General features: G+C 34.8%; 3 protein-coding genes across 3 annotated transcripts; 2 read left to right on the top strand and 1 right to left on the bottom strand.

Moving 5' to 3' along the window:
- Positions 1-10,781: 10,781 nt before the first annotated feature.
- BDCG_16705 (uncharacterized protein) lies at positions 10,782-11,248 on the top strand. The gene has a single exon (XM_045425901.1). It carries the CDS (start codon positions 10,837-10,839, stop codon positions 11,245-11,247), a length of 411 nt encoding a protein of 136 aa, XP_045280349.1. The 5' UTR covers positions 10,782-10,836; the 3' UTR covers position 11,248.
- A 9,504-nt stretch (positions 11,249-20,752) lies between these two features.
- On the top strand, positions 20,753-23,127 carry BDCG_03217 (alkaline dihydroceramidase Ydc1). The gene is made up of 4 exons (XM_045418823.1): positions 20,753-21,447; positions 21,527-21,713; positions 21,805-22,285; positions 22,383-23,127. Exons 1-4 carry the CDS (start codon positions 21,361-21,363, stop codon positions 22,600-22,602), a joined length of 975 nt encoding a protein of 324 aa, XP_045275310.1. The 5' UTR covers positions 20,753-21,360; the 3' UTR covers positions 22,603-23,127.
- BDCG_03216 (toxin biosynthesis protein) lies at positions 22,978-25,196 on the bottom strand. The gene is made up of 5 exons (XM_045418822.1): positions 25,066-25,196; positions 24,624-25,000; positions 24,379-24,517; positions 24,174-24,282; positions 22,978-24,105 (listed from the first exon to the last, which is right to left on the bottom strand). Exons 2-5 carry the CDS (start codon positions 24,816-24,818, stop codon positions 23,199-23,201), a joined length of 1,350 nt encoding a protein of 449 aa, XP_045275309.1. The 5' UTR covers positions 24,819-25,000; positions 25,066-25,196; the 3' UTR covers positions 22,978-23,198.
- Positions 25,197-25,202: the final 6 nt, after the last annotated feature.

Genomic DNA, 25,202 nt, shown 5'->3' with positions numbered 1-25,202 from the left:
ATAGTGAGATTCTTCATATTATATAGATAAGATATCATTCTATTCATCTCTGATAAGTGATATTCTGATGAATTTGTCATGAATGTAGCTAGTTTACTCACTGTATATATAATATCAGAGTGAGTCATCACTGCTAAGTAGATGCAGAAGCTGATATATTATTAATAATAATGAATTTTTGCAGATATCACTGACTTGTTAAAAGACTCTAATGAAGCATCAGTTAGTGAGGTATATGTCTTACAGATATGTGTAAGATGATATGTATCAACTATCTTATCAATATAGATATTCTGGCATAGTCAGAGCTTCAAGTTGAAATAATCATGTATTATTTACATGTTGAGAAATCATTTCAAATCTCTCATCTGTCAAATCTTATATGTGTTTTTAAAATCTTTGATTAGTTGATCTCTTTCTTTCAAATTTTCTCATTATGATAGAATGATGATATCATTCATATAGAAGAAGATAATCAATCAATCATTAGAGAAGAGACATCAATTCTCTGATATTGAGATAAAGCCTAGTGTTCTCAATGTTGAAGATAGTTCATTTAATCAGAGAAGAAATAATCTGTGTAATTCATATAGTACTTATAGAAGTTTTAGTATATAATTTATACACTTCAAATTTTACATTCTCTTCAACTTTTATCATTCATCAGATAGTTTCATATATACTAGCTCATTAATATCACTATTAATGAAGACATTGATTTCATCTAACTATTTCACATCTAGATTAAATGCTGTTATTAAAGCTAATAAGATTCAGAGATCTCTAACAGCTAGAGTGTGAGCTTTTGTAGTGAGATCTGTGATTGATTGAAGATCTTCATATACACAGATGTGAGCTTTGTATTTCAAAAGAAAACCTTTATCATTGAATTTATAGATGAATACTCATTATAGAGGAATAACTGAAACATCTCTCTGTAATCTGCTAGTAATTTCATATGTATTCTGTAGAGATATACTATTTCATTCTCACTTGACAGTATTCTCAAATTCTTTATAATGTGAGTGTTTTTTGACATCTGCTCAATGATTCAGTGAATCTGACATTTAAGATCTATGAATTCTTGAAGTTGATATGAATGCTGTTGATGTAGCTGTATTGTTGATAACTGTGAAAACAGTATTAGAAATTAAATTTTGAGACTTATTGAAGTCTGTGTGTGAATTTGAATGAGAGAATGCATCATTGATTATTCAATAAGAATTGTCTTTGACAATTAAAACTGTTATAAGATAAGTAGCTCTGTATTTTCAGGTTCTGCAGTCATCAATGATATTTGCTTTATCAAAGTCAGTACTAATATTATAAGCTCTAGATGCAATATTCTGTATTCTATTATCTATCACAGCTGAATGAGTATTAATATCAACATCAAGATCTGTTGACTCTGACATTGAATCTGATGTAGAAAGAATTGAAATGTTATTTTTCTTCTCTATTTTTTCAGAGCTTTAAGCATTTTCTTCAGAGTGAAAAACATCAATATCTGCATCTATAATCTCTTTCAATTGATTGATAATAGTCATTGATGATTCTTGAACTTTCATATGTAGAAGCTTCACCTTCTTAGATACTCAATCTCTTAGTTGTCTTTCAATGTAGAAGTCTTCTAAGTTGAATTTTCTATTCTCATCAAATATCACATCTCTTGCTCTTATCACTCATTCTAAGTGTGAAATTCAAATTCAATAGATGTTTGTTGAATCATATTCAACTAGATATTCAATATATACTCAGAGATCTAGCTTCTGAGAGTGATTTCTATTGAGAACTTCATCTAGTATCTTTGCATAGATGTGACATCTGTAGATTCAAAGATAAGCACAGAAGTGTGATTTGATTTATAGAAATTCTTTCAATACTTGTAGAGATGACTTTCAATCTAGAATTCTAGTTGAGGTTTGATTCACTAGATAGATGACAGCAAGTGCAATCTCAGAGAATAGTGATTGTGATAGAAGAGATTCTATTTATAGAGTTCTTGTCTTTGTTATTAATATTACTCCTGCTCACTTTGCTGCATCATTTTATTCATGAATATACTCTGAAGAATACTTCACCTCTAGATTCTCATTATTCACTTAATTTATGAAATCATCTACTTTCTTGATTGCAGTATCATTGTTGATACAAATGATCTTTATAGTACAGTTGAATTGACATTTAATTCAATTAATAGCTTGTCTAAGAGCTTTTCAGATTTCTGATTTTCAGATAGCTGTTATAGCTATATGAAAATGTAGATAATCACACATGAAATGTATGAGATAACACTCATTATTATAGCACTGTGTAGAGTCATGTGTGATATCCGCATATAGGCATTTGAATGATATTTGAGATTTAACATGAGAACATCTAGATATTTGATTTTTTGCATTAGATAGATAGCAGGGTTTGCAAAGCTCAGTGATAAGCTTATTCACAGCATCTTCTAGATTGATGATTTGAATACCAGTTGCATCATTTATAAGCTTTTATATGACAATTTTTGATGAATGTTCTAATCTCTTATACCATGTTGATTGAGTAGCTATAGAGATCTTAGGTTTTTGAGAAGGTTTTATGCATATTGACAGGTTGAAAGAAGGATTTGTAGAAGTTGAAGAATTTGAAGATATTGTTTTTTCAGATATAGTGATGTTAGATGTGTATGATGTAGTAACTGCATCAGCTTTGATAGTGGATTTTTCTGAGATAGTTGAGAAAACAGCTGTTTCACTATTATATTCTGTAACTAGCAACCTCTCAAATACTTCAATGTGTGCAAAGATTGTATTATCTATGTGTTTTTACAATCTGAAGTCTTTTTCATTATAATAGATGCCTTCTATATGGAAACACAGTTTTCATGTAATGATATTTGTATGAAAATTCGGAATGTAAGCTGTGTTGATGAGTTTGACATTGAACTGCTTTCCTGCTTCATTTATCATGATAGTTCTAACAGTTTCATAATCTTCAACTTTAGTGCTGAAATTGTCTGTATAGACTTCCGCATTCTTGTTTACAGGTTTAAAGAATAGGAAATGTGTTCAATTATTGTATATATTGTGATTCAAAGGTTGCTTAAGCCAGCGTACGATTACAGGCGTACGCCGGCTTCTTATATATTGTAATATCGTACACTAATTTAATTAGCGGCTGCTATGGCTCCTTTACATTCATACGCGTACACTAGTAGTTCGGAAGCGGCCGTGTTATTATCTGACAGTTGTACATTCTTCTGAACCACATTCTCCCTCACCAGATTCAGTCACACTCATGTGACCATGTTGTACATCCTACCTTCATGCAGATTAGCTTGCCACTAGCATTTCATGATCATGTGACCTATTTCTGATTCAGCTAGCATTCTGTGTACACTCTCACAAAGAAACTTTCACTATATTATATTACTTATTCACTAACTTTTCTCATTCTTCAATCATCTTCTTCATTTCATCATCATTAAATACTATCATCATTCAAGATTTCTATCTCTTCTTCTATTCAACTCTTTCTATCTGTTCATCTATTATATTGTACACAATTCTGGCAATGGCTCTTTGTTTTCATAACAAGTGTCATCATAGTGCTCATACTGAGCAGTTATTATTATTATTATTATTATTCTTCAATTATAGATGTATGCAGTCAGAGACTATGACATCTACCTGAGAATCTTTAGTTCTCAGGGTTTTTCCTATATCTATAGAGTCAACTATTATACATTTATCAATTTCAAATATGCAAAATCAGAAAATTCCAGCTCAGAATACAAAAACTGTTTACAAATTACAGTATTTCAACACCTTCTGATAGTTTGAAATCATTTGAAAATATTATGACAAAAGAAAAGAGAACATAGTCTTAAAGATAGACACATTAAATAGATAGAGAAAAGAACAGAAGGAAACAAGTACAGTAAAGAGAGACTATAACAAAACAAAATTATTAAAAGATGATGTATAGCTGTTTTAACAGACTATATCTAGTCAATTTTCATCTCTTCATATTCAGATACTTCTGAATTCAGCCATTTTCTTGTAGCTGCTCTAGTTTCTGATAGAAAGTCTATTAAGTATTTAGTTCCTGTCTCAGTTGAGAATAAGAACCTCATATTTAATTGATTTAAATTATACTTCTTCTTTAATCTGACTCTGAGACTATTATATAATGCACAATGCATTACAATATACTCAGGATTTTCATTCACATTGCAGAATGAGCACTCTGTTGAATCAAATCTATCATCAAATCTTTGTATATAAGATTTGAAATAATCATGTTCTAGTTTCAGCTGAATTATAGATGAGAATATTTTCTTTTTACATTTAATTGAACAAGATTTCTACTTTGGTTTTGTCTCAAATCTTGAATAATGTATACTCTTCTTTTGTTTCTGCCAGCTTTCATTTCACTTGTTTAAACAAGATTCTTTTATCTTTCTCTTTATGAAAGACCAGGACACTGTTTTTTGAATAGATCTGCTTAATTCTGAACCCTTTTTTGCAGCTGAATCAGCCAATTCATTGCCATGAATATTCATATGAGCAGGAACCCAATGCAGATGAATTATCAGTTTTGATATTCTTCTCTTTTGAATTTTCAAAACAGAGTTTAAAATCAGTTCAAGATTCATTTGATCATTATGAATCTGACTATTTCTAAGTCTTTTTAAAGCAGCTTGACTATCAGAGAATATTCATGCCTCTTTCAAATCATTTCCTCTTTTATGAGATTTTATTTCAATGAGTTTGAAAGCTTTCACTATTGCAAATAGTTCAGCATCAAAGACTTCAGATTCACAGCCTAAATTCCAGAAATCTGAGATAAAATTAATATTATCTTCAGTATAAGCAATGCCTGTGCCTAATCTATTCAAATTCTCACTTTTTGAGCCATCTGAGTAGATCAGAATAGAGTCTTTTATATTAATTGTAGAGATCTTCTTCAAATGCTGTTCATATTCTCTCTCTTTAGATAGTTCACTTATTTGTAAGTCTATGAGAGATTCCAGCTTTTCTCTTCAGAGAGATATCTTCTCATGATCAATTTTCTCAACATTTAATGAAGAAAATTGATTCTTAATAAGTGAACATAGTTTATACAGTTGAGAGAGCATTTTCTTTAAAGTATTATTCTCATTCCAATCAAGAAATCTATTCCAATTCAGTTCATTTCCTGAGTTAACTGGTGGAAATGAAGAAGAGACTCTTTCTCTGATTATATGATTTGAGCTCATCTTCATGACTCTCAGAGCATAGTTCATACAGGCCTTTTCAAATTGAATAGCAGGAGGTGGAATTGAAGCTTCAATTTTCATTGCTTTAATAGGAGATGACTTGAATGCACTCAGAATTCTTCTCAAAGCTCTGTTTTGTAGACTTTGAAAGAGTTCAGTGAAGTTTCCTTGATTGTTTCATCAAACTTAAACTTCATAATCAGCTACTGAGGTAATACAGGCTATGTATAACTGTCTCATAGCCTGAAAGGATAGACCTCTCTCAGTATTTGATAGTCTGATTATACTATTCAGTAGTCTCTCTGCCTTGATGATTCTTTGTTGAATATGATATTTAAAATTCAGCTTGGAGTTTAATCATACTCCTAGCCATTTGACATTTAAACTGGGTTTAATCTCTTTATTCAAAAGAGTTAGACTTAGTTCTTTCTCATTAAACCTGGGAAAAAAGTGAATTAACTCAGTTTTATTCATATCAAATTGAATTAGATTGATATCTGCTCTGACAAAGGTTTTCTTTGCTGCTTTCTCAATCACTTCTAAGTTCTCTTTGATTGTCTTTGAACTGTAGAGTAGACCAATATCATCTATATAACTTGAAGATCTCACTATTTTCATCTCTCTATTCTTGAATAGATATGCAGTGTATATTGCAAATAAAACAGGTGAGATTGGAGATTCTTGTGATGCTTCTATTTTTATCTCAGTTTTATCTTGTTTTCTTCCATCAAAGAATAGTTGTATAATTCTTTTAGACATAAAACAATTGACTCATTTTATTAGAGAAAGTGGCAGTTTTAACATCTTCAAAGTTTGAATCATCTTAGACTTTGACACATGATCAAATACATCTTTTATATCAATAAAAACTGCAGTTGAGACCAGGCCTTCATGCTTTGCTACTTGAATATTATGAATAACTGAGAGAACAGTATCAATTGCAGAACATTGTTTTCTATCTCTCATTTGTTCATTAAATAGAAGAGAATCACTAATAGAGCTTATAAAAGATAATCTAGTAGCTATTATCTTTTCTAGAATTTTTTTCAAACAGTTCAACAGAGATATTACTCTATATGACTTAGAAATTGAAGCCTTTCTATTAGATTTTGCAAGGATTACTTCAGTAGCCTCTCTCCAGCATTCAGGATGATAACCATTTTTTAAGAGATTGAAAAAGAGCTCAAAATATTCATTCTTCAAGTAGGAATATGTGTTTTGAATAATTGAGTGATTAATTGAATCAGGCCCTGCAGCAGTTTTAATTGAACTTGAGAATATTACTGACTCTAGTTCATCATATGTAAGCTCAGGTCATTCCCAGTTATTTTCATCAATATATTCATGAAATGACATATTCTCCTCTTCTAAATGTGATGATGAGTTTTGGAAGAGAATTCTCATAAAAGCTTGACATTTTTCCTCAAAAGAATTTGCTGTATATAATTCATTCTGAAATTCATATTTTAAGGTTGGAAGCTTTGCTATACTTCTTGTTTTAGTATAGTTGAAGGCTTTGAAAACTTCTTTTCCTTGTACTTCTTCAAGAAATTTGTTCCAGCAATCTGTTTTGGCTTTTTTAATATCTGAAAAATATTCATTTTGAATAGCTTTGAACTCTTCATCAGATATTAAGTGATTCTTTCAATCTCTCTTAGCAGTGGCTAATTGCTTTCTTTTAGAAGTGATATTCTCATTCCATCAAGGTTTGAAATACTCAGAAGACTTTTTCTTTGAAATATTTTCTTCAATACATGTTAGAAGAATAGATGTAATCAGCTTTGCTCTATTCTCAAGCATTTCATTTGATATATCTTGACTTTGATTTCAATAGAGCTCACTCTGTCTTTCAGATTTCAGCTGTTTTACTCTTTCTTCAACTGCTTTTCAATCAGCTTTTTCAAAGTTATACTGATTAGAGAGAAGAGGATTTTCACTTCTTTGTTTTTCACTCAGTTCAATATCAAATTGAATGATCTCATGACCTGATCCTGAGGTTTCATTTGAATCAATAAACTAGTTTATAAGTCTTTTTTCAATTAGATTTTGTGACATGAAAGTTAGATCTATAATAGATTTCTGTTTCATGCCTTTTCTAAAGAATGTTTGTTGATCAGACTTGTTAACTAAATCTATTGAATGCTCAAAAGTCCATTCAATCAGTTTATCTGCTCTTACTGCTCTTATGCACTCTGAGTTCCATCAGGGATGATGTGCATTGAAGTCTTCTGCAATTATAGAGTTTTTTAAGGGAGTTATATTCAAAAATCCTCTATCAATTGTCCAGGTATTGTTGTTTTCTTTCAATGATTTTTCATTATAGATATTTATAAGTTGAATAGTATCAAACTCATTATCTTTATCTATAATGTCACTCACTAGAATGTCAGAGTCAGATATGATATCAAATCTCAGATTAAATTGATATCTTGATCTTTTTCTCCCATAGATTGCTACTCTTGATTTTATCTCAGATTTTTCAGAAAGAAAGCAGTAATAGCTTGGATGAGAAATGATGTACTTTTGCTCAGTATCAAAATTTGATTCTTGAAGAAGTACAAAGTCAACTTTTTATTCAAATGCAATCTGAAGACAAGAATAAATGCAATTTGAGTTTCTATCCACATTATTTTGAATAAATGTGATTTTTGAAGAGTTTTTAAACTTTTTTTGTTGTTTTTGTTGTACATTCATACTAAAAGAGAGTGAAGATATAGTAGAATCTAATCACTATCACCAGATAGTAGATTATAACTATTTTGAAAAGCAGTAATCTCAACTGCTTGCATTCTATCTAGTTTATTATCAGAGTCATTTCTCAATTCTCTAATCTTAACAGGTGTTTGAGAATTCAAATTCTGTTTACATTTAGCTGGAGAATTGAAGTTTGAAGACCTAGATAGTTGAGAGTTTCTTCTTTTTGAGCTTGCAGTTGTGGATTTACTAGCTTGACTTTTCTCTTCAGTTTTAGATTCACTTTGAGCTTTATCTTTTCTCCAGTTCTTCTGAGTTCTTGGAGTAAATACACATTCTTTTGAGCTAGATGCATGTTTTTCTTTGCAATTGAAGCACTTAAGCAGAGTAAGTTGACATATTTCACCTCTTTTTGAGCATGTTTCACATTTATGCTCACTAGTTTTGTGATCTCTAGCACAGAATGCGCATTTTGAGTCTCTGAAACAAGAGATTGTAAAGTGTCCATATCTTTGACAGTTTGAACACTGTGTTTGAGCTTTGAGATTCATTCTTGAATCTTTGTATTCATGAACTCTCATTTTCAAACCTGCTACTCTTACTTCAGAGATTCTTGATTGTTCAAGTGTCTTTGTATATACTAGAACAGAGGCATTTCTTCTGCTCTGTCTGAACTCAATTGAATTAAGTCATACAGGCTCTTTTCTCAGTTGAATAGAATTGTATTCTTCTAATTCATTTTTGAGAAGCAGCATTCCTTCCTCACAGTCAAAAATTTCAACTGAAATATCATGAAGAATGAATTTGTCCCACTTTTCATCTCTTTCAGATAGAATTGTTGTATTCAGTAGAGATTCTATTGCTGATTTTCAGAGATTCTCATTCTGAATGAGGAATTCTGCACTGAATTCAGGCATTGTAGTCAAAATAATAGAGTTTTCAAAGAAAGATGGCTCAATTGAAGCTATGACTGGTTTTTGAACTTCAATATCAGTCATTAACTGAGAAAAGAACTGCTGGTTAATTTCATTTCTAATTCTGAAAATGAGATTTGAGTTTAGCTTGTTTTTTTGCAAGCTCTCCTGATTTGAGACTTTGAGAATAAGTCTTCTGTTTCTGAAGATTTGAAAGTTCTTCTCTTTTTGCATTTCTTTTTTTTTCTTTCTATGAACAGAGGTCTGAGAAATATTCTTCTCAGTTTTCTCAGAATTTTGAGCAGATTTTGAACTAGCAGGTTTGAAGACAGCAGATTCTGCTACTTGAGCATATGTTTTCTTCTGATTTGAAGAAGAAGATGAAGAAGTAGAAGATGAAAAAGAGTCAGTGACTGTACTGAAAGATTTCAATGTTTTTTGAATTGTGTTTGAAATTCCAAGTTTGAACTTGATCACTTCTTGTAGTTGTCTAGCCTGAGCATGAAGAATTAACAGAACTTCTTCATTCTCCTCACTCAGACACTGTTTTTCAAGAATTTTGCTTGCTTTTTCCAGTTCCTGTATTTCAAGAACTTGTTGTTTCTCTATTTCTTCTTTCTTTCTTCTCTTCAGAATTTCAATCTCAGGAATAGCATTTGAGAAAGCATCTTTTTCCACATCAACTGAGTGTACTTTTGAACTCATTGTTCTTACTCAATGAAAAGTTGGTCAGACTAATTCAATTGAGATATTTATTAAACTCTTTTGAATTGAAAAGTTGATCAGACTGTTTCAATTAAGAGATTTCTAAGTCTGTTTTCAATTGAAAAGTTGGTCAGACTATTTCAAAAGAAGGATAGCAGACTTTTATGTATAAAACACCTGATTTTTTTCACACTAGTTCAGTAACTAGATTAGATTTTTGAAGAGAATCTAATAAACTAAAATTAATTTTTAAGATAAATTAATAAAATCTTTACAATCTCTTTCTTGGGATACAGTGAGGAAAAGTATGATATCAATTGATAGTAAATCAGATGATATGACAGTTTTTGAGAGAAAAACTGACAAAAAATAAATCAATTTTTTGCAGAGAAATTGATTAAAACTATTCAATTTTATTCTAAATTATTCAATTCTCCTCACACAACAAGTGTGCAACTCAAATCAGTTAATAAAGAGTGTAAAAAAGAATTAAGTATTAATGAAAGCTCTTCAGCCACTGAAAAAGTAATTCTTACTTAAAAGAATATGAAATTATGACAGAAAACAACTCTGTTTTTAATTCTTTGAAAGAATATTATGTAAAACTCAGAGAAAAATACCTTACTTTTTCAAGAGAAGTAAAAAACTATTTCTAAGATCTTTTTTTTTTGCATTAACTGCTGCAGAAGAATGAGATAGAAACTGCTAAGATATGTACTACTATATACTCTCTATCAAGACTTTCTCTCTTCAGAGTCTTAATATTATAGAGAATATAAGTCTGTTTCTATATGATAATGTAAATATTGTCAGCGGGATGTAGAGGAACTGGTTATTTATATCTCAAAATAGAAGACTTTGTCAATGATTATATCAATATAGAGTTAATTCTCAAATTCAATAGAAACCTAGTGTTGCTGTTCTCAATCTCTTGCAGAATCTATTGAATATTGAGGTATTAAAACTAGATTTAATATATCTCACTGTGCAGGGATCAAAGGCTCAGTCAGACCTTGAGGTATACTGATTTTATAGTTGTTGATGTACTGTTGACTTATTGTCCACTGATTATGTATTGAATGCTGTTGCCAAGGTATCTTTTTGTATTATTCTGCTGGGGATGGGCCAGATTGAGAGGGGTAGTACAAGGGTGAGACTTGGTGTTGAAGTCTAGATACACTGGCGACGGACCGTGGAGGTTGCACTTCAGAAGAGTCCGGTGATTATGTGCTTGATATTATCGCCGAGGTATCTTTTTGTATTTTTCTGCCGGGGATGGGCCAGATTGGGAAGGGCGGTACGAGGGTGAGACTTGGCGCTGGTGTTTTGGAACATCAAAGATGGACAGGGTTTTCGCGGAGGTCGCTCCTCGGATATCTCCACAACTACAGGTCGGGGATCTTCCAAAATCGAGAAGATTGGTGCATATGGCTAGGTCACTTCACCTTACAATTTGTATGGCACTCTGGCCCGGGGTTGTGGTGTGGTAGGGGAGAACGGGGGATATTCCCACACAGGAGCTTCGAACAACGTCCGGTTCACGTTTGGCTGGATAACTCCACCACCACACAGGGTATGCGGTCGGCGATGGGGTCAGAATGCTCGTATGATCGAGGGCTTTTCGATGGATCTATCGGCGGGTTCTTATTCGAAAAATCGAGCGAGTTCGTGGTGGAGCGGTTTTGATACTGAGCAGTTCATTAGCAGTAAGTGTAACACATTGTAAAACATGATCAGAACTTGTTTATCTTCTAACAATCACCAGAACAATGTATTATCATGAATGATGATATATCTTCTTCACCTTCTCATACACCCTCTTCACCTTCTCATACACTCTCAACTGTTTCTCTTCTCAGGGAGTTTCTGATTGTGTTTTCTGACACAATTTTATGTGAATGCAGATGCTGATATGTTTGTTTTTATTCATGTAGAATCTTCACACATTGACAGATCTGTGTCTGTCAATAATAGTGAACTCAATATTAAATCATTGATTGAGAATCTGGAGAACATGATAATGAAGGAATTACTCATGTCATGTGTGGCTGAGTCTTCTGCATCTCTCTCTGTTTCTTCTGTTTCTTCCTCTGTTACTTCTTCTCAATTTTCTACACCTGCTTCTGTGTCTGATTCTCCCGCTTCTGCTACTCCTGTTCCTGTGACCTCTACTCTCACTACTTCTGGTTTTACTGTCTCTGCTTTTGTTATCAGCTCTCTCTATTTCAAGAAGATGTTGCATAGACTTAATAAATTACATCTCTCAGTATGTACACTTCTGCTCTTCTTGCTGATCTCTAGAATAATTTATTGCATGAAGATGATATATAATACAATCATTTGAAGTTCAGTCACAGACACTGATTATTACATTTATTTTAAATATTCATGATGAGACAATTGTTCATTCATCTCAGAGAATCACTCTCTCTCTCAACAGTGTTAAGATTATAAGTCTTTTTCTTTTTCATCTTTTTCTTTCTAACACTGATTTTTCTGTTCTTAGAGAAAATTGTTATGAGTTTTACTGTGTATAAAGTCATGATATTCACAGATATTAAGAAGCTTTTTACAACTGTAAAGTTCAATATCACAGAGACATCTGCTCTGATGAATTTCTTCACAATGATAGATCTGTATCAGTCTATTCTCTAGCATCTGTTATCTGACTTTGTAATACAGGCAAAAGATATCTGTGTTTTCAGAAACAGAAATGCAGATATTATACTCTTTTACACTCACAGATGTGAGACTCATACATCTTATCTAAGATGTCATTGTGAGAATGAGTCATTTGTATACTGTATTCTGCTTTCTGTATTTTCCTGTGTCTCTCTCTCTCTTTCTGAGAAGCCTTGTGCATGTTGCAATTATGTGTACAACTCTAAGACTAGCAGATGTTCATTCAGTAACTGTTCTCATCTCTGATTTTACAATTTTCATACACTAACAATGATTCTTAGTTGCTTCAGTATCAGAGATCATTCTGATCAAAGATGATAACATCACTGAGACTACTCTCTTCTGTCTTCAAGCTTCTTCTGTCACTTTCTCTTCCTTCTCTGCAGAGAAGGTTGTGCACACACTAAGTCATAAGTATTTAGCTCTGAGTGACTTCTGCTGTTATTCATTCAGTTCTGTGTCTTCTTCTTCTTCTGTTTCTTTCATCTCTGTTTCTTCTGCTCTGGCTTCTGATTCTGTGAGTCTCACACTCTTCTCTAATTTCTCTATGTGTATATATATGCATTTCTATATTAGCATTTCAGTCAATCTTGTAATAAATGACATTAATGTCATACACAGAGCAGTAGAGAAATCAGAGATGTATACAGTGTTATTGTAAGAGCAGCTTACAGCCCTCAAATCTCTTACAGATCTTGAGTTTTGAGATTTTCTTTGTTTTTTTTTAGTGTTTTTCAGATGATGTGGCATTGGAAATAGATTAACATGTGGCATATGAAAATGAATGAGATGTGTATGATAATATTTGTCTTTTGTAGCTGACTCTTACAGTTGATGATCAATTCATCATTTCTTTTCTTACACTTTTCCTTTATCTGCTAGTCACTACTCTTACACAACCTCTATATAATACAGTGTTCAGTGACTAGGTTCAGCAGCTTCCATCTTTTGTAATTCTGTCTCATATATTATACTGTCTCTCTTCACTCACTCAGACCACTACAGTAAACAGCTCATTAAAACTAATCTCACTCAATCTCTGAGCATTCTCAGAGATTGAGATGACTTAATTTCATGCATCTGTGAATGTTTCAGATAGTTTGTTCTCTGTGATCTCTGTGATTGAACTGATGTAAACAGTTGAATTCAACTCTGAATCTCTTTTTCTTCTGTGACCTGACTTATATATAAGTCTGTCACTTTGAGACTACTCTTTACTGCATTGTGCCTGCTGTCTGCAGTACATTATTGTATAACTGGCTACAGTTTCATCACTTATTGAAGTGTGATATTCATCTGATTTCTTCATTTCTTCTCATTCTTTTCTTATAATTGTGAAAAGATCAGAATAAGTAAGATCATCTGATTTGTAAGCATCTATGATTTCTCTTACTTCATGAGACTTTTCAATTATAAGTCTCTTCTTTTTCAATGCTGATGATAGTGCTGTGAATGATTATAATCTGCTCAGATCTTACATCTTTACTTTCACAAGTCATGAATTATTAATTAAGTTGTATAAGATTTATCTCTCTGATTCTTTCAATGTGTACATTTTCAGAGAATGTGATTTGAGTATTTTATATAGCTCAAATCATCTAGATTGAAACTTCTCAGAACTCTCATTGTATATAAGAACTTATGTTTTCATCTTGAGACTTAATTTCTTAATAAGTGAGTCTCATATTCTTTTCAATTGAATTGCTCAGTTCAGGAGTAACTTATTAGCTTTTATGTGTATATGACTGATCTCTTTCAATCTTGATTCCATGTCTGTGACTGTTGTGTCCGTGACTGCTGTGTCTGTAACTGCTGTTTCCTTCCTCATCTTTTTCAAAGCATTCTCTGGGATGCGCGGATGCAATTCATACAACAGGTAGAATAATGAACACTTGAAGACTGCATGCTGTCAAATCTGTGTGATCAATAGTATCTGTCTGAGATATTCATCTTATAATCTCATAGACTTGCTCACTAGATATTTTATCAGTATGTTGCTCAAGATTCTATTCAAGCATTTCATCTTTCTATTCATCTGCAGATAATATAGTGTTGTTCTACAATGTCTTGTCTGTAACTGACTTATGAAATGCCTTATCACTTCTTCTACAAGGTTTACACTGTTATCAGTTAGAATCTTGCATGGCATTTCATAGTTAATATAGATCTCATTATATAGAAACTTCATCATCATCTTCTCTGTCATCTCTGAAACTGCTTTCATAACTGGTCAGTCAGTAGTGTAATCAATAGCAGTGATTATTCATTGATTTTCATTTAGCATTCACAGCAATATGTCTATGAGATTCACTTTTTATTGTTTAAACAGTTGTATTATACATTTCATCTGATGTTGCACTTTCTTGCATTTTAATCCTTTCTTAGATTCTTTCACAATCTGATAATTCAGGCACTTGTGAGTGTATATCTGAATATTCTCAGTCATGCTTGATCAGTACACTCTTGATTTGAGTATGCTCATGAGTTCAGAGCTTTCTAAGTGACTGAATTCTTTATACATGTGAGCTACTAAGTCACATTGAAATGAAGATTCTAGATAGAGAGCTTCTATATATTCTAGATCATGATAAAGCATAACATCATTTTTCAATTTTCTCAGCTTGAAGTTCAGAAGCATCTCTTCTACTACTTTCATAAGATGCTTATTATTCAACATCTTGTCATTCTTTAAGTGAGAGATCATGATGTTCACTTATTCTGATTTCTTGCATTTTCTCAGTGTGTTTAACATGAACATTTCTTATATCTGATTCACAGAACTCTCACTCATGAAATCAGATCTGTAACTGATTGTATCAGATATCACAGCATCTGATCTCTTTCAGTATTTAATATGAAGATTGTACACTTGAAACTTCAAGATTCAACATGCTAAGCATTTGAAAGGTTTTGTTATTAATTGTAGATAGATGAGACTTTCATAATCTGTGATCACTGTTGTTATATATCTATTGTTAATATATCTATCTTATAACATCAGTGTATGTTTAATCACTAGTAATTTCTTTTTATACACTGAGTAATTGAGCTCGGCATCTGATAGTTTTCTATCATCATATGCTATTAGATGCAGCTTACTGTTCTTACTTATCTGTAGAAAAGTGTCTCTGATAGCTCATTTGAATGTGTCTGTCTTAATGTAGAAAGGTTTATCACAATCTGATTGAATAAGCACTGAGAATGTTATTACATATTTTCTCAGTGTAAGAAAAGCCTCTTCACACACAGCATTTCAGATAATTGAATGAAACTTCTTCTTTTACAGATTTACATCTATTTCTCTTAAGAGATCTGAGAGTGATGTAGATATTCATGTGAAATTCTTGATAAACCTGCAGTAGTATGAGATCAACTCAAGAAACTATTGTACATGATGTACATTTCTCAGCTGTGATCAATTTGCTATAACATTCAATTTCTCTGAGATGAGATGTATACAGTCATCACTCACTACATATTTCATGAACTTCAACTCTTTCATTCTAAACACACACTTAATTAGTTTGATGTAGAGCTTATACTCTGTCAGAGTTGTAAGCACTTCATTGAGATGCTTCAGATATTCATTGTATGAGTTTGAAAAGACTAGAATATTATCAAGATATATGAGGTATGAGATTTCATTCTGTTTATAAAGAATTATATTCATCATTGTTTAAAAGATGACAGATGCATTTATCAGACTGAATGATATTACTAGGAATTCAAACTTCTCTCATTGTGTATTAAACATGGTTCACAGAACTGACAGTTTATCTATACAGATCTGTCAGTATTCTGAGAGAAGATCAATCTTTGATAGATATCAGATATTTCTGATTATATTCAACTGTTGTTGAATTCATGACAGTGAATATTCATTCTTAATCATAAGCTTGTTAAGTGCTTGATAATTGATACATATTCATCACTCTTCATCTGCCTTTTTCATAAATAGAACTGGAAAGTCTTATACACTTAATGAGAATTGTATGAGATTATATTCTAGAAGGTCTGTGATCTGACACTTCTGTTCTTTGAGATGCATTTGTGACAGAGAGTATGCATTCTGATTGACTGGTTTTATGTTCTCTGTGTTAATCTCATGTATGAATCCTTATTTCAGCAGTAATTCTGATGAAAGATCTGTTTGAAAGATCTTTCTATACTTCTTCAGAAGCTTCTTCATACACTTATTCTTCTGCATATTTTTTATCTTGATTTTCTTCACTTCTGAGTTCTGTATAATATATAGAATGCTTTCAGATGAGATCTTGCAAATCATTCTCTTTACTTATTAATGTGTAAGCAGATTTAATTCTTCTATATCAGAGATGTGAAATGTTCTTCTCATATCAGTTGATAGAATTGTATGAATTATTTTCTTTCTATCAGTCAACTGTATATGACATGTACATCATTGAATCTGCAGATTGAATCTTTGAAATTAATTAAGTCTGAGAATAAGATTGTATTTCACATTCTGCAGCTCTCACACTTAAATATAGCAAGATCATTCTCTGAAGTGCAAGGGAACTCTTACTCTTACAGATGATATCAAATATCAGTTATCAGATAATCTTATATATTGAGAATTCTTCACTCAGCAGACTTCTTTCAATCTTTGAATCATATAATTATCAATATATTGTGTAGAAGCTTCTGTGTTCATTAACACTTTTACAGCTATCTCTTAATTCTTATTCAAGTGCTCTCTATATATTAACATTTCAGGTTCTAAGACATTGAGATGAGTGTTCACTTCATCATTCTCACTTACACCTCATTCAGAAGCCTGCTTCTTCTTTGCATTTACAGAATTCAGAGAGTCATCTAATACAGACATCTCTTTCACTTTGAAGACTTTTCATAGAATATCAGTGAGTGTCTCTGAGCTCACTGATTCTGCTAGTTTTTTGACTGCATACACTGAGTGCAATCTTTTGTATCATGATTTTGATGTTCACAGTTGAAATAAGCTCAATACTCACAATATCAAGATTTTCATCTAGAGAATCTCTTTTTCAGAGAATTCAGTGCTTTAGCAATGACATTCAGATCTAGATTCATCATATCTGAGTATGTAACTTGTATTATAGAAGTCTGATTACTTATTCTCTGCTGAGACATACTTAATTATAGTATTTTCTATTACAATTAACTCACTTGTTTCTGTATAATAAGAATATTATATGCTTTCTTCACTGTATCTGACTGTGAGATTAAGCATTTTCATTTCACTCTCAACTCAGATATAAGATCATGAATGAAGATCTGTAAATAGAAAGATGTTAAAAGCTCTTCATTCAATGTGAGATAGTATAAGCTGAAGTGTGTGAAGTATAATATAAGATTACTCACTTATCTACACTCAGTGAAGTGTTTGTAACACTTGTCTTATATATTCACTTTCTCAAAGTTGTACAAGATTCATTTGAAAAACTCATTTCATGTTCATGAGAATGAATATCACTCTGAGTCTGTGAGATTCATCTTTTCATCAGTCATTTATAATAACTTCACTTTTCTGTGTAGAAACACAGCAGATCTTAAGACTTGTTGAAATTTCATTAACTGTCTGTCTGTGAGTTCACATTCAATCTGATAATATAATTGTATCTGACTTCATCAGCTGATTGCAGCATCATTTTTTCAGTTGTTATTGAAGCTTGATAACTTCAGCAGATCTTCTGACTTGATATATCTCATACTTGAATTCTCATTCTGTGCAGTGATCTTTGATGATGTGTATACTTCTGAAGAGATTATGAATAATTGTGATAAGATCTTCAGATTCAGTGTAGTTATCTGTCTGTATAAACATTCAATCTTCTGCTACAGGCCTAAGATCTGGTTTTCTCTATTCTTATTGATAGTGATAATTGTGTCAGTGAAGCTCTTCATAGTGAATACTTAATTCACAGTGAATGTCAATTGTTGTTTGACTTTCATCTCAGTCTGTCACTGTGTATACAAGGTCTCAATCTCATTTAGAATTCTTATACATGTACAGAGCTTCAATTTCAGTTCAGTGATCTCAGCTACTTTTCTTACTGTTTTGAGTAATTTCTCTAAGAGATTCTGCATATCTTTCAGTTCAGATAGCAGAGAAGAGTGTTGTTTATATTGACTAGAGAAGATATTCATTTCAGTGATTTCTTGTTAATTATACAATGTCTATTGTTATATCACTGTATTATTATATCATTCTATGATTTCTGTTATTATTGTATAACTTCAGTGATGATCACTTTTCTCTTTATCTCTCTTTTGAGTAGAGAGCAGACTTCTTTGAATCTGATTCATCACTCTCATTCTCTTTCTCACATCTTATCTGTTCACATACATGGCATTCATCTGAGTGTGAAGTTTTTCTTTAACAAGTGAAGCAGTATTAATCAGATGCTTTTTCACTCACTGTTCTTTATATACTATCTTTTGAGATGTTCTAGAACCACACTGATATAATAACTATAAATTACTTTGTAAATGAAATTATCACACTCTGAAGAAGTCTGCACTTCTCACCAGTTTTTAGACATGCTATCAGATGTGATTCAAAGGTTGCTTAAGTCAGTGTATGATTACAGGCATACACTGGCTTCTTATATATTGTAATATTATACACTAATTTAATTAGCGGCTGCTATAGCCCCTTTACATTTGTACGCGTATGCTAGTAGTTCGGAAGCGGCCGTGTTATTATCCGACGGTTGTACGTTCTTCCGAACCACAATATGCTGTTTCATGCCAGTATCAAAGATTTAGAAGTTTCAGAGATAGAAGTGAGAATGTGAAGAGTTTATCAATATTTTTCAGATTTACTGATTGATAGATTAATGATTAATAGATTGAGAAACTGATTACTTCAGAATTATTTCTTCTATAACTGCTTCATTAACATCTATTATATTCATATTTATGAATGAATCTCTAGATATCACATGATCAATGCATCTCTTCAATTCTTGATTTTTAAGAGCTTGATTGATCTGAGTTCTCTTCTTTTCATTTTTCTTTTATTCAGATGACTTTCTTAATGAATTGAGATAGTAGCACTGAGTATATCAGTGACAGGCTTTACAGATGCAGTTTCTGAATATCACTGATAATAATTACTGAGATCTTTCATTAAGAATAGTGAAGTTCATAGATTTATCTTCTTTGAGAATACTCATTTCTCTATACTGTTTCTTAAAGTTCTTAACTAACTCTATCAAAGATATGATATCTTTATCACATCAGATATTCTTTATTCATGCTTATACATATTCTGTATTAATAGCTAGATTCACATTTAAGAAGTCTTTTTTCAAGTTAAACTGTTCAGCTATATTCATCTCTTTGATATCATTTTCAATGAGTGATCAGTTATTTAATCAGTTTTCTATATCTCTGTTTTTCAGTGCTTTGCAGAGATCATGATATTGAGTTCTTACATTATCTTGATAATTCACAGTTGTGAATGAGAGTCAATCTCTTAATAAATGAATAATCTTCTTCATATTATCATTCTTGCTGCATACATGTTGTAGCTCTGTGACATTCACTGTTCTTTATATAACATCTTATATCTTTGTCATATCTTCATTCAATTTCTCATATTTCATATATTTGATTTTTCACACAGTGATCTTGATATTATATACTATCTTAGTCTCTGCAGTGATTTCTTCTGAACACTCAGGTTTCAGAGATTCTTCTAATTCAGAGAAGATATCAGGTTTATCAAGATTGATGAAGTCTGATATCTTCTTGTTCTTTGCATATTCTAGCATATACTTGTATCAAAGTTTTCAATCTTCAGAAATACTAAGATAAACTGTTATACTAGACATTGTCTTATCTGTCATATCAGTTATATTGAATGAATTAAGAAATCAGTTCAAGTATTTGTGAATATGATCAGAATTCAGAGTGTATATCAGTTGAGTATTTCAGAACATATACAAGTGAGAATCTATTATCTCAGTTCAAATGATAGTTATCAGTTCAAATGAGGACAGGAATTGAATATGATATAATGATTGAGTTGATTGAACTGTATATGAATGAGAATCAATTGTCTCAGTTCAAATGATTGTTGTCAAATTCAAATGAGAATTGAGATCAGTGTATTGCACTTCTCTTCAGATGCTGCTTACTGGGCTCATAACTGTTGAATTGAGTGTCACAGATGAATATGTTAAAGACATATAAATCTTATCTGTATCAAGATCTGCTTGTTATATTATCTGTACACTATCTAATATATCTATTTCATACAAAAGATGGAGCTATTTATAGTAAAATATATGTGCGAGCCAAGAGAGCTAGCATAAGTGAGTATTAGATGAGTGTTGTAGTAAGCTGATGATGATGAGAAATATTGTAGTAATACGATGTTGGTGGCGTTCAGTAGTGTATAACTTCTTTTTCCTGACAATAACGTTGTTGTGTTGCAGGAAGCAGAAAACTTGTTGTAATCTGTAGGCTACTGGGGCAAAAGAGCTCAATCACCACCAGCGCCTGCTGGTAGAAGGGCCGACCAACCGCGGGACCCCCAACAAAGTTTTCTGCTTCCTGTTAACAGGGTTCAAAAGGCGGCGATCAGTTCGCGCTGACTAACCCGCCCTGCCGGGAATCCGTGTGGGCGGAAAGAGTATACGTGGGGAACGGATATTCTCCTTTTCTCCTCTTCTCCTGCTCTCCTGCTCTGGACTCGCTGTCAATGTCATCCCCAGTCCATTCTCGTCTGTATCTGTGCCAGTGGTAATGTACATGTACAGAGCTACCGCCTACATAGGTGCTTGATTAACCCCACTGGTCACCACCCAGATCTAAAACCCTGCGGAGCCTACGTCACAGCTTCAGTTGAAGATCGCACTTCCTCTTTCCTCGTCCTCTTTTTTTTTTTTTCTTTTTTTTTTTTTTCTCTCTTCCCTTAAAGACACTCACATATGTCGGAGCATATTCCTTGACAGATATTATCCTATTCCGCCCGCTTCCATCCGCCGTTGGGTCATGGTATGAGGTGCTTGTCTCTCGCTGTTGCAACAAACCCCCCCTGCGCATAGCCATCATCCTCAACCGCCTTTGCCGAAACCACTCTTTTATAGACACTCTCTGTAGCCTTCTATGTGGAAGCCTCCCTTTTTTCCATATCCGCCTTCCCAGGCTGGGTACTGGGCTCCTATTACTTCAACGCTGAACTGGTGCGAAGAGGTATGTCGTATGCTTTCTTCCTCGATCACATGCTTCCAAGAGATCCAGGTTTTTTTTTAACTCCGGTGACACTTATTAGGATTACTATGCGAGCTACTATCTCGCTGAGTTTGTGAATGCGCTCACGAATTGTCTATTCCTCTGGCTAGGCATCAAAGGCGTCCTAAGTTGCAGAAGGAATGGCCACGACTCGATTTTCCAGATTGCCTTCCTTGGTTACCTAATCGTCGGATTTGGTAGCTTCCTCTTCCACTCTACATTGAAATGTACGTCAAAGGGGACGATTATTATATATATCTTTACAGGCTCCTTTGCTCCAAGTGTCCATGAAAATTTGTAGCTAATAAATTCCGATAGACCCGATGCAACTCGTTGATGAACTTTCCATGATCTACACAACCTGCTTAGTCTGCTACGCCACATTTACCTATGCCAAATCTACCAAAACCCGTATAGTCCTCGCACTATCCCTCCTGGGCCTTGCTATTTTCATCACTCTATACTACCACTACATCCAAAATCCAATCTTCCACCAGAATGCTTATGCCCTGCTCACGGCTGTTGTTCTCATACGCAGCATGTGGGTGATGGAGACTGCGCTGCGGCCCTCGCGGCGCAACAAGGGCAAGGAACGCCACCAATCGCGCCAGATCTATGAAGACGAACGTGATTTGAAGATTCTACATACCATGTGGGTCATGGTGGCTTATGGTCTCGCTACGTTCTTGGGCGGCTTCGCGATTTGGAATCTCGATAATGTGTTCTGCTCCCGCTTGCGAGGGTGGCGGAGGCAGATTGGGTTGCCTTGGGGCATCTTACTGGAGGGCCATGGCTGGTGGTACGTTAATAATTAACCTGGCAAAAAGAGAGAAAAAAATTATCGAGAGAGAATAACTCACATGGCTTTCACCCACTAACCGCCAAAATAAAATCAGGCATCTCATGACCGGCACCGGCGCCTACATGTACATTATCTGGGGCATCTGGCTACGCCACTGTCTAAATGGTCGCCAGGAAGAATATCAACTGGTCTGGCCCCGCATCTATAACTTTCCGGACATCGTTCGCGTTCCTGATCATGACAAGAGAGGCACAAATGGTTCGGCCAAAGCGCATAAGCCCTACCAAAATGGAATGCCGGAAAAGATCAATTAGGACTTTCCTGGCTTTCTGCTCTGTCCCCATTTCCTAGTTTTTTTTCTACGTATATACGTATACATGTATTTGGAGGTAGTTATTTTGAAGGCGCAAACCTTGCTGTTTTGCATTCGTCTATATTATGTAGACGTATGTTTTGTGATATATGATACATCTATATTAGACAGGGTTGGTGTACTTTGTTAGTGCAGCGATGATCTGGCATCAGATTTCCTTTCCTTTCCATTTTTTTTCGCCTCCCCTCTTTATTTCCTTTTATCCTGTACTAGACCTTTCGTGTGTACTGATATATAGTTTCTTTTCTTTTTTTTTTTGGCGGTGCATCAGCTTTGGAGTATCTAAATTACGGCCTTACTCCTTTTGCTGCGGATGGGGAAATTGCGAATATTCGAGGACATTAGAATAACTCTTGTAAATTTATATCGATGAATAGGAAATGTATCTATCTACATCACGCGGTTCACTATTCAAAAGACCAAAATCAAACATAAACCTCCAAGAGCTAACAAAACATAAGCCAAGGCCTTCAATACCAAAAAATTCTATATATATATATTTATAACAGAATAGACCAACCCCATCCCATCTCCACCTCACAACTTCACCCCCCCATTTCTCCGATTATTCCTAACCGGCGGCTTAACAAGTCTCTTCCACTCCTCATCAATCATCACCTTCTCAATCCTCGACATCTTCCCCCACACTTTCCTAAACTCCTCCTCCTCCCTCCGCCACCTCTCCATCTCCCTCCCAATCCACTCAGCCGCATGGTCCGCCGTCTCTCCCACCGCCTCCATCGGAATTAGATGCCCCACATCATGCAGCATGACGGATGTGACACGGCCCTCCGCCAACCCGCCGCTGCCCCCCACACCAATGCCCGTATTGTCTAGCTTATCCTTGCAGAACTGGGGGAGACACATGTCTGACTTGTCCGCGAAGACGTAGAGGACTGACGGGCGGAGATTGGGGAGGCGGGCGAAAGTTAAGGCGGTTTCGGGCCGGTAGAAGGGGTATGCGGATGTTATGCCGGGGAAGAGATCGGGGTGCGTAAGTCTGTTTAATGGCTTTGTGTTGGGCGGGGTGAAATTTGGGCGGGAGAAGGTGAAGACTTCTTGGTGGCGGGTTGTGGTGAGGGTTACGGGTTTTGTTGCGTTTTCGGTTGTTTGTGGAGATGCTGTAGATGGCGATGGCGATGCTGGTGTTGGTGGTAGAGGGTAGATCGCCGTGGGGAGTTCACGGAGACCGTATTGGATCCAACGGTCGAGGACGCGGTGGTCCCATGCCTGGTAGAACTTGCTTTTCTTGACAGATTCTGCTGCGGCGGCGCGCGAGGGCCAGATATCACGCCGGTAGCTGGAAGCTGCGGTTGTGGTGGGGATTGTGGTGGTTTTCGTGTGGAAGGTATGGTGTTGTTGGGTTACTTCGAGTCCATTGAGGACAGGGTCCATGAGGATGAGGGAGGTGAGGAGCCGAGGGTGTAATAGAGCAAGGTTTATTCTGAGGACCGGGAGGAACTTTGGTTAGCAGTAATTGAAGGGGGGACAGGCTATACGGAGGTGACGAACAGGTTGTTACCGCCCATACTGTGGCCGATACCAAAGAGTGGACGGGGCATTTCTGCTCGATTCAGGTTGATGAAATGTAGCAGATCTCTGGGGTGATCGAACCACGAAGCTGCCATTCCCGGACACGGGGATATCAGCTATTTTTGCTCCTTATTCCTGTAATATAGAAAAAAAAACTGGAATAGGTAGGACGAGCAGAACATACGGTCATTTCCCAGTACGTTCTCATTCAACACGCCGCTGTTGCCCTGATGCGCTACGTCTGCAATCCAGATGCCCCTAATGCCGAAGCCATGGCGCTTTGCGCGCGAAAGGAGCTCCTCCCATAGCGGCTCATATAGTTCCTGTCATTTCACATAGTCAGATGGGAAAACATTTCATCCAAAGCAGTTGAGCGGAGTAGTGCAAGCAGGCGCACGGGGGATAGGGGGGTGAAATGAGAGGACGAACCTTCGGGAAGCCATTCGCATGAGCTCCGATGATGGTTATATCCCCAGGCTTCGGGTTAGGGTTATCGGTTGGCACATACTGCTTGACAGATAACCACAGGGTCTCTTCCTGTTCTGTAGCAATTGCCCGCGGATACTCCCTGATATGCTGGCAGGGTGCAGTATGCTCAATCACCTTAAACGGCCCGGCGATCATGGTTTCGAGTGGATCAAACTGAGGCGAGTGCTCCGGACACTACAAGATGGCATGTATTGGTATTTCACTATCCCAGCTCCCCCAGATGAAGACAGAGGAATCCGCAAGAGCGGGCAATGGACTCCATCTTGAGGTTTTGTCATGGTCAGCTAGGGCTAAAGCCGGCGGAGATTCCGATGTTGCTTGTGCCGAGGTCCGTCAGCTCATCATCGCTTAGCTCAGTCGGAACCCTATTCGATTTACATACAATTGATATAAACATACCGTTTGTACAGGGGGAAATAGCATACAATGGAAGGGAAACACGCCTATAGGTTAGTCAACGAGATGCAGTTGAACTAAGCCTAAGATAGAACGGAGTATAGTATGCGGCTCAGTTCTCTA

Source organism: Blastomyces dermatitidis (assembly GCF_000003525.1).
Source record: "Blastomyces dermatitidis ER-3 genomic scaffold supercont1.3, whole genome shotgun sequence".
Taxonomy (NCBI): Eukaryota; Fungi; Ascomycota; class Eurotiomycetes; order Onygenales; family Ajellomycetaceae; genus Blastomyces; species Blastomyces dermatitidis.
The sequence above is the reverse complement of the archived record's forward strand: the minus strand, read 5'-3'. Positions and strand labels throughout refer to the sequence as shown.